Source organism: Sinohyriopsis cumingii, chromosome 13 (genome assembly GCF_028554795.1).
Source record: "Sinohyriopsis cumingii isolate HCF-2022 chromosome 13, ASM2855479v2, whole genome shotgun sequence".
Lineage (NCBI taxonomy): Eukaryota > Metazoa > Mollusca > Bivalvia > Unionida > Unionidae > Sinohyriopsis > Sinohyriopsis cumingii.
In genome coordinates, this window is record NC_142973.1 from 4,240,121 (window position 1) to 4,250,948 (window position 10,828).

General features: G+C 35.5%; 1 protein-coding gene across 1 annotated transcript in view; it reads left to right on the plus strand.

The window, feature by feature from the left end:
* Nucleotides 1–10,238, plus strand: part of LOC149784867 (glucoside xylosyltransferase 1-like) — a 29,217-nt gene extending 18,979 nt beyond the window's left edge. Inside the window, exons 6-8 of the mRNA XM_089978442.1 lie at nucleotides 1,232–1,381; nucleotides 5,890–6,062; nucleotides 7,916–10,238. Coding sequence (XP_089834568.1) covers nucleotides 1,232–1,381; nucleotides 5,890–6,062; nucleotides 7,916–8,074 — 482 coding nt within the window. The 3' untranslated portion in view covers nucleotides 8,075–10,238. The remainder of the gene's footprint in view (nucleotides 1–1,231; nucleotides 1,382–5,889; nucleotides 6,063–7,915) is intronic.
* Nucleotides 10,239–10,828: the final 590 nt, after the last annotated feature.

Consider the following 10,828-nt stretch of genomic DNA (forward strand, 5'->3'; position numbering starts at 1 on the left):
GCCAAATGTGCCATGGTTGGAAATCTTGTCATCTGTTACTGCTGTTAAACATACCATAGTGCCAAAAGACGACACATACACTTCAAGTTAAGATTCTTATATTTATAATTAGTGTATTTTTTCATGCATTGTAACTTATATGAATGTATGTAATATTTTAAGACGAATTAAATAAAAAATAAAATATATGTTCAGCAATTGTGGGTATTTTTCCTTTATAAAGTCATTTGGTTTTCTGACCTTGAAAACTGACCATTCTGCACACACCTGCCATAAGATAACCATTTGTTTTTGTTATATGTGCATATTAATGTTATGATGTGCATCCATCTGTCTGTCTTATTACCACTTTGGTTACCACACAATAACTTTAGTTGCCACTATCTACAGTTACAAAACTTTGGATGGCTTGGACTTGGGGTAAGAAGAAACCTATTGACTTCAGATTCCAAAAGCTCACAGGTCAAGGTCACTCTGACTAAAAGAAGGAAAACAGTTTCTGTACAAGAATTCAAATTTCTACCATTTACAGTTACCAAACTCTGTGGATAACTTGCACTTGGGATAAGGAAGAATTCTATGAATTTCAGTGTCAGAAGGTGAAAGGTCAAGGTCACTGACTGAAAGAATAAAATATGATTTCTGTGCAATATTCATCATAGACCAGGATTACACTTTATGAATGGTTTGCACTTAGAGTATGAAAGAAGTTGCCTATCATTTTATTGTCAAAGGAGCAACGGTCAAGGTCACTTACTGAAGAAATAGAAATCCTTTTTGTGCAAAACTTTCAGTTTTCAACAAAGAGGTCTATTTTACATGGATTGGGGACATAATGATACCCATGGTAGAAGGGGTGGTCTCTCAAAACAGGTTTTACTGTAATATATGTGTTTATTTAAATCATGCTCTTCAGATGTTGAAAATACCATTAGAATTTTTAAAATGGGTAAATTTAAATTTGCTTCAGACTTTTTAGTAGTATTAAATATTATATTCAAACAAGTGAAGAATTACTGTGTTTATTTTTTAAACTTGCAGCTGTGTGAACTGAGGGGCATAGACATTCATTAAGCCATTCTCTCTTGCAGACATATTCCATGGCAATTTGTCAGTTTTATGGCTGCATTTTGATAGAGACTTGACTCATACAGTCAGTTTTAAGGTATAAATTTATATTTGTATATAATATGTTTATGTTACTTGCATTTTGTTCATTAACTTTTTTCAGGAGTAAATTCTGGAGTGATGTTGATGAATCTAACAAGGCTGAGATCCTCACCTTGGTTACAATCTATGATGAACTATTACAAAGAGTACAAGCTGAAAATTACATGGGGAGATCAGGACCTAATCAATATATATTTTCATTTTTATCCAGGTAAAAAAAGTGGCATGTTTTTTTCTTCATTTGATTTGTTCATGGTAAGTGAGGGCATAATTGTTAGAGATTACATACAGAATTCATGTTTAGTTCTACATAGAGAATTGATGCCTGGTTCTACATAAAGAATTGATGTCTGGTTCTACATAGAGAATTCATGTTTGGTTCTACATACAGAATTCATGTTTGGTTCTACATACAGAATTCATGTTTGGTTCTACGTACAGAATTAATGTTTGGTTCTACATAGAGAATAGAGAATTTATATCTGGTTCTACATACAGAATTGATGTTTGGTTCTACATAGAGAATAGAGAATTGATGTCTGGTTCTACATAGAAAATAGAGAATTGATGTCTGATTCTACATACAGAATTGATGTCTGGTTCTACATACAGAATTCATGTTTGTTCTACACACATAATTGATGTTTGGTTCTACATACAGAATTGATGTTTGCTTCATCATACAGAATTGATGTTTGGTTCTAATCATTAAGTGCAGCATCAGATATTATCCACTGAGACAATTTAAAAAAGAAAATGTTACCTGATCATATCCACTACATCATAAATCCACCCCACCCCCCACCAAAGCTTCTTTTGAGCAACCAAAGTGATAATTGTTCTGTGCGCACTAAGTTTGATGTCAGGTAAGAGTGATCTCCCATTGGGTAGAGAGACTGGGTCCTTAGGTCAGTTAACAGTTCAGCTCATGCTAGGAAGAATGTTTGTTTTATACGTCACTCAAATCCACTGGGTCTTTTTCACCATCTGAGCGATTCTAGGCAGTTTTCTTAAACAGAGAAGTATACTCTTGCTATATCTATGTCTGTTTCTCATGCAGGGAAGTTTACTCCAGTTATATTCATGGCTATTTCTGACATGGGGAATTATAATGCAGCTAATCTATGTCTATTTCTTGCTCTGTCTTTATCAAAGATGAAAATTTCACACTTCATTTGTCTAACTTCATGTCAGCACCAATGGCCCCCAGTGGGTTTGTACTATGTAATTCAATTTAACTGTAGTATTTGACCTTGTATGTGAATTCTGCCAATGTTATTAAGTACACAGGGTGTAAATGTTTTTAGTTGGAACTGATGTCAATCACACTACATGTATATCTAGTGTATAGGGTGTGATTTGGGTTATATGTGATTTATATGTTTACACTGGCCGGAGAAGGTATGGGTAACCCTCACTGCATAATGAAGGATGCAGTCTCCATTGGTTTTGCCGTTGCTGCTTTTGTTGACACTTTTCTTCTCATTGATAGAGACAGTTCAGATTTTCACAACAAAACATCTTGAACAAGACCAACATGCACCCCTTGCAGATGATCGTGCTAGTCAAGTGGTTTCCATTTGACTTGATCACAAGGTCAGGATCATGATGAACATAGTATTATTTCTGCAATAAAACGTGGCTCACAGCAAGGCTGCTCTGGAAATTATTGTTTTGTATGGATGCCAGTTCATACAGTTAGGAAACCCACCTATGATCATACTTTGACATGGCCAGTGGCAAGTGGGATCCAGAGAAATAATCTCTTCATATCAACCTTCTTGAAATGAATTATATAATCAAGCTTTTCAGGTTTGGAAGGAACATAGTCCTTATCTTACCTTGTCAAATGAGTTGAGTTTTTATCACTGGGAAGTACCTTTGCAGAGACAAGATTTGAATCTGGTGGGTCCAGTGGCAGCTGCACAGTTGACCCTCCTCATGGGTAATAGCTTAGCATAGAACACAGTTGACCCTCCTCATGGGTAAGAGCTTAGCATAGAACACAGTTGACCCTCCTCATGGGTAAGAGCTTAGCATAGAACACAGTTGACCCTCCTCATGGGTAAGAGCTTAGCATAGAACACAGTTGACCCTCCTCATGGGTAATAGCTTAGCATAGAACACAGATGACCCTCCTCATGGGTAATAGCTTAGCATAGAACACAGTTGACCCTCCTCATGGGTAATAGCTTAGCATAGAACACAGTTGACCCTCCTCATGGGTAAGAGCTTAGCATAGAACACAGTTGACCCTCCTCATGGGTAAGAGCTTAGCATAGAACACAGTTGACCCTCCTCATGGGTAAGAGCTTAGCATAGAACACAGTTGACCCTCCTCATGGGTAAGAGCTTAGCATAGAACACAGATGACCCTCCTCATGGGTAATAGCTTAGCATAGAACACAGTTGACCCTCCTCATGGGTAATAGCTTAGCATAGAACACAGTTGACCCTCCTCATGGGTAATAGCTTAGCATAGAACACAGTTGACCCTCCTCATGGGTAATAGCTTAGCATAGAACACAGTTGACCCTCCTCATGGGTAAGAGCTTAGCATAGAACACAGTTGACCCTCCTCATGGGTAATAGCTTAGCATAGAACACAGATGACCCTCCTCATGGGTAATAGCTTAGCATAGAACACAGTTGACCCTCCTCATGGGTAATAGCTTAGCATAGAAACTTTATCGGTAAAAATAGTTCATCTAGTTTTTCTTAGCTGGATGTAGTTATCATGGATCATGTAACTGTCAGTTGTGCTACTGTCAACTTAGGAGAGTGGACTATCCTTCATAAAGATATTCCAACGATTCTGCCCTTGAAGGGTGTCTGCATCTTTGCTAGCCAAGGTTCTGATAACCCAGTCCACACCTTAGCATATCAAGCAGATATTTCTGAGCTTCAGGTCTGAGCCACCACATCCAATCAAAATTAAGTTGTTCATATTTGAACAGTTTCTAAACGATCAAGAGAAGGGGAGCACACAACTTGAATGGACTGATAAATAAGCAATTTTCCAGTATTGGTCCGTGTTTGCACAAATACCTTTCACTCAAATACACCTATAATGGCTTCCCTCTGGTACATAGTCATACTTTTGATGTTAAACTTACAAAAAATCCTTTTTAGGTCAACTACCACCACCATGTCTGGTGGATGTACAATGCACCATACTGTTGGTTAGTTGGCTTTATATACTAAGGGAGGCAACACTTGAAATCCAATAGATGTCACTAGGACAAAGCACCAATATGCTGTTTGATCCGCCAAGATGTAGATAGGGTTATCAGAACCCCTTGGCTAGCAAAGATGGGGTGCCCATGGTAGATGTAGGATGCTCAGCATTCCCTCCTAATAAAATTAATGTGATCACAGAAAGTATTCAAAGGAGATAGCACATTTTTTTTGTGTAAATTGTTTTACTCTGAGCATACTTACCAAATTACATCATGGTAAAATCCTTCCAGCCTCTCCACAAATGTGAGCATCTATTTGAAGTATCAGCTTGCTTAAAACTGGCACCTCCTAGCGGCAGTCAAGGGAAGGTAATAAGTTAAAGTTTGTAAGGCTGGATTCAGGAGGTAGCAAGCTTATTTTACAAATATTAATGTCATCATATAAGTGTTATCAAAAAGACAGATAAACATAATTTAATGAAAAATTGCTTTCTCTAGCTTTTATCACAGAAATCTTTCATCCCAAAGGGTCACTTTTCCCTGGTGGGACCTTTAGCAGTATCACAACAGGCTACCTTTTTCAGGTTTTTCAGCAGTTTCACACTGATGCAGCCATCTGACTTCCACTGGATTTTAGGAGGCAAGAGGGAGTTATTCCCATACAAGACATGTCTGGGCATTCAAGGTGCTGACATTGCCCATATCTCTCACAAGTTGCTTCATGTACGTAATGTGATCATCTCTTGGAAAAGGGGATGTAACTCACTCCACTTGATACATTCAAGCATTCCTTTAGTTACATTGCAACCTGTTTGAGTATGCACATTCACTTCAGTAGTAACTGACTTATGGGTTTAGTAACAATCCCTCAACCCAAGTGTAGGTTACTCTTGTCAGACTTTCATGTTAGTGGGCAGACAACCTTTAGCACTTTTGGTGATAAAAACAAGATTGGGAGGGTTGGATTTGTGAGGTAATAGTCATACTCCTTATTTAATTTGTTCAGTTTTATCAAAGCACATTTTACTCCAAAAATTGGTTTCACAAATAAATGAGTCATTCAGTATTCAGTGTATACAGAGTATATATATGTTGTGTAGTGGATCTTTATTGTAATTGATTTGTTGTTGTATGGGTGTAGTAAACATCCTTTTTGATCCATTTATAGGGATCCATTTATAGGGGTAGGTTATTTTGTTGTAAAAACATGATTGTGATAAACGATTCTGTTAGACTTTATATTCTTACAGTGAGGTGTGAATTTTCACAAAGATCTGTCCAAACATACTTGGCAAATAAATAAATGCTGGTATGTTTTATCCATGTAAATTATAAAATGAACACAAACAATATGCATATTGCCAATGAGCAAGTCGCTCAAAATTTTAGAATGCAAATGTTTACTGAATCACAAAGTTCCCCAAAATAAGTTGACGTTATTATAGATTGCTGTAGTTTTTGTTTCTATTCATACTTTATCAAAATTATTACTCTGAAATTTGAAGCAAATTAGCTTCATGTTTAACATTTCTGTCTTCAGATCAACTGTATGTTTATCCCTGTGAATGGAATTACAGACCAGACCATTGCATGTACATGAGCATTTGTCACAGCGCAGAAAAAACAGGGGCCTATGTGCTTCATGGATGTCGTAGAGTTTGGCATAATGATAAGCAGCCAGCTTTCAAAGCAGTCTATACAGCATTTAAGGAGGTACTTCATCATGTTTCCTTTCTTTATTCTGTTTCTTTGAAAATTTATAACAGCTTGTGATATTTATGTGGGCAAAAATATTGAGACTTAGCAAATTTATGACTAAAATTAGATTTTTGGGGCATCTGGAAAACTTTGTGCATACAGGCAAACATGTTAAACAGCCACTTTGGGGAATAGAAAAATTGTACTCTTAAGACAGTTAGCTGCTTACAAGAAGTTTATTCCTGCAATAATATGTTGTAAGGGACCTCAGAAAAATGTCTCTTCAGAGGTAAGATATAGAGAAAATTATCAGTAAGTACATTTTTCAAGCTGTATACAGAACATATGTAAATGAAAAATCTCTTTTTTAATCGGATTTAGTCGTGCTGAATTCACAGTGTATTGCTAAAATTATTGAAGAGTTAGATTGTATTATTGCCAACTGGATTACCTTCTGTAATTATTGGATCAGAGACAGGTAGAAGGACGGGAAGAAGAATATTCATAAATAAGTTGTCCCCTTTCAGTGGTATAGAAATTTGAATTGAAAACATGTCACTGTAACCTTTATTCTGTTGAATTTAACCTTTGCTTTATTGATTAATGTCTGAGAAATGATAACTGCAAATATCAAATAGAACATGGCAGAAGATTAGATGTTACATTGAAAGGGGAGAGAAGTATTTACTAAGAACTATTTTATTTTAAAAAGTTATTGTATTTAGATTTGACCAAAAATAGATATTTAATGTATTTGTCTTCTTTTTCTGATTTGTATAATGTAATATTTACAAAATATATCTCGCTTTCATCCCTCAAAAAGGAGTTTCTTGAATCTCCATAAGATCACTATTCTATCGCAAATTCTCAACACTTATCTCCACACTAACATAATTGTTGTTCTAGTGCCTGCATGCATATCAGTTGCACATCATATGTATGATCCTCACTTTTAAATGCAATAATCTGTAAACTGCAATCAAATTTTTATAAGAAAAAGAAACATGGGGTTTTTAGGAATGAAAAATTAAAAAATCTGTTGCAAAATAATCCTCTGTATTTGACCTTTAAGGCATGCGGATGCTCTGTATGGGTTTTTTATACTTATTTATCATTAAACTTGTATGGGTGTGTGTGGTTTTTAACGTAGCTTTAACAATTTTTCAGTCATATTGCCATGATGTAAACAGTGTGGCAGTTTATTGTGATATCTAGCACTGGGGCATCATGTCGCAGACATGTTGCATGATGTCCCACCCAGTTACATTATCTTGACAACAAGCCGACCAATCCTAACACTACTTAATGCTGAGTGCCAAGCGAGGCAGCTGTTAGTACCATTTTTATAAGTCTTTGGTATGAAAATAATTATGTAGTTAATGTGTGAGAATTGTTCTGATATAGAAATCTCCTTTTAAATGACATTTAACTGAAAAGATTTTCAAATTCTCTTTAACATTCTCAGTAGAAAAACTGTGTTTATCTAAAATGTTGGATTTTACAGAATTGTATGTCTCTGCCCTGACTGTGGAAGGGGAATGTACAGACATCCATCTGTTCTGTCTTGGCATGTCCTGTCATGTCACAACAGTCCCAGATTTCATATCTGCTCAGTACCATTTGAAAGACATTCATAGATTGATACTAAATTTGGTATGAGGATTTAAACTGAGAAGATGTTGACCATTCATTTTGTAATGAAATTTGATGGCATTATGGCCCCTGTTGGACTTAATTTCATTTCATTGCAGGGGAATCCATGTCATATTGACACATTTCTACATGTAACAGGTTTTTTATATCATTGAATTAGGTTTGACTTGCTGTTCTAAAAGTCAATTTACATTCTTGTCTTTTTGTGCTTGCAGCACCATCTTGGAATCGACATACAGTATGGACTACTGGAGAAGATGAATAGATACCTGGAACTGGAAAAGAATTCCAACTGTGGCAAAGTCAAACACATATTCCTGAGTCAGATAGAAAAATATATACCTGATAATAAAGACAAGAAATCAACTAGATAACCTTTGTGTATGCATGAGTTTCTTTGGTTTAAATTATTATGAAACAATGAGTCCCAGGGGACACAAGACACTAACTGCAAATTTAATAAAATCATTGGTGCGGCTTTATTTGTTTAATTGTACAGACCATTAGGATGCAGTTAATAATCCCAAATCCCAAAGAAAAAAATGGCTGCACTGACACTTCACATAAAAGTAATGTCTTTGTATGAAATTCTAGATTTTATTTGCTGACACTAATAGTGATAGTTGCTGGCAATAATACCTAGACATCAGCCACTGCAGTAAAGTAGAGCTTATCCTATTGGATTCAGAAGATACATTTAAAATATAATTTGAATCCATTAATAAACTAACATTATGGCAGGTGAGTCATTAAGTCAGAAAACATTATGACAGGTGAGTCATTAAGTCAGAAAACATTATGGCAAGTGAGTGTCTTATGCTCATTTACATAGAAACATGAAGAAACTTGTTGGTGTGCCATTGTAAGAGAAATAAGTTATTTCCTATTTAATATGTTTTTCCAAACTATTTAGTGTCGGGATACTGGTGTATCCTTTGTCTGTCCATCTGTCTTGTATGTCCATTATTCTGTCTTTTTCATACACCACACGGTGAAGAACTTGGTAGATCAGTAGCCCACATAGCAGTTATAATTCACAGATACATAAATAGTGCAATTACCACGATCATTTTCAATATTTAATTGTACCAAATTGTATACATATATTCAAAGGAAGGAGGGCATATGGTATGGTATCCAGTAATTATCTTACTTTAGTGGTTTTGAAACAGGCACATTGATTCCTATATTTTTAGCTCTTTTCTTCATGGACCAGAAGAGCTTGTAGGATTGTCTGTTGCCTGTTGACTGTCTTTATTCTGATATCTGTCTACCTGTAAACACTATTTTGTTATTGCTTCTCCTCCTAAACTACTTGGAGGATTGGCTTGACATTTTTCATCTAATGGTTTAATTGGTCATGCATGAAAATGGTTCTGCTCAGACATCCATTATGGATGTCATAGCAGTACTCTTGACAATCTTGTTATAGCTGAAATGGTCATATTAGCATGATGTCTAGTTGGTCCTAATCGAAAATGGTGCAGATCTGACATCCAATATGGCTGCCACAGTAGCCATCTTGAAAATCTTGTTATTGCTACTCCACTCCAAATGGATGGCTTTATCAACATGGTGTTTTCAACAGTAGACTTTTTATGATACCAAGTTATCATAATGAAAACATTACCAGTCATACATTCAAAATGACTGCCATTTTGACATTCAAAAAATATTGTTGTCACTAATCTCTCGGATTGGATGATCATTATGACTTGGGAGTTTTGCATAAAAGACTTCTAATGATGTCCACTTTGTTGTAAATTAAAATGGTGCCAAGTTGACAGCCAATATGTGTACCATAGCAGCTAATTTGAAAATCTTGTTATTTTTTAAGAATATCTGGTATGTATTCAACACTGGACAGTTAAAAGGAGTATATAGAAATTCTTCTATGGACTAATGTAAACAAGGAAATCCAAACAAATCTGGCATTATGCATATTTACACAAGTGTGATTATCTGCCTGTATGAAGAAAAAAGAACTCTTTCCTCCCTAATGAGGCAGCTTTCCTCTCTGGAGAGTTGTCCTCAGAAAAGTAGTAGAGAGACTCATTATGGATAAATACCAATTTCCAGTTTGAACATTTGTCAAAGATGGCAGGGACTCTACTGTATTTGGTGATGGTATGACATATATTACATTTGACCAACAACTGTACATGCTTGATGTAGCTGTCATGCAGGTGTGGCCTGTCATTTCCCATTGCATTGATGTGATGTGGTGCTCGTGTCATTGGTTGTTTGTTTCTGTCTCAGTTGAGTGTGAACATCTGTAATAAAATAGTAAAAATGCATGATACTGGATAAGGTGGATTCTTGCAGAGTGAGTTCCTTTTAGACTAGTTTCCTAATATGACTAACTGCATTATTTGAACTAAAGAGGGAGAATAATGGTTGTGATTATTTTTTGTGTACAGTTTGCCATTTTCATGGCACCTGAATGTAATGACATTTTTACATTTTCTTAATATTTTGTTGTATGTTGAACATTTATTTTTATATTATTCACATATTATTAAATCACTTTCTATAGAATTTTCATGGTTCTCTGCTTTTTCAAAGAAGTCTTATTGGAAATGAATATTTCAGAAAAAATGAAAACCCCAAATCAAATCTCTCCACCAAAAAAACCTGCTGTGAGTACATACTGTAACATCTCTTTTGTATCACAGAAATGGGTCATCTGTCTCTTTGTCCATGTGTCCATTCATATTCTTTGTCCATGTGTCCATTCATATTCCTTGTCCATGTGTCCATTCATATTCCTTGTCCATGTGTCCATACATATTCATTTGCATTCATAACTATCATTTGATTGGAACTGAATTTTCTGAAAAGATTAATTTCAGCAAGATTGGTGATAAGCACATTGTTAGCAAAATTCTTGAGTTATGGCCCTTGATGCACACCTTAGGTACTTCTTTATGAGATTTCAACCAGATTTGCCTTTAAGTATGTCAACAAGAGCTGACATGAGTCTGATGAGGATTAAGCTAAGCCCATATTTCTAAAAAATAATGCTTTTAAAACTGTTGACCTAGGCATGCTGTAACTTTAACATTTCAAGGAAAATTAGATTTCAGCCAAATCTACTGTGAAATTTTTAGGGGTTTAATGTGAAGCAC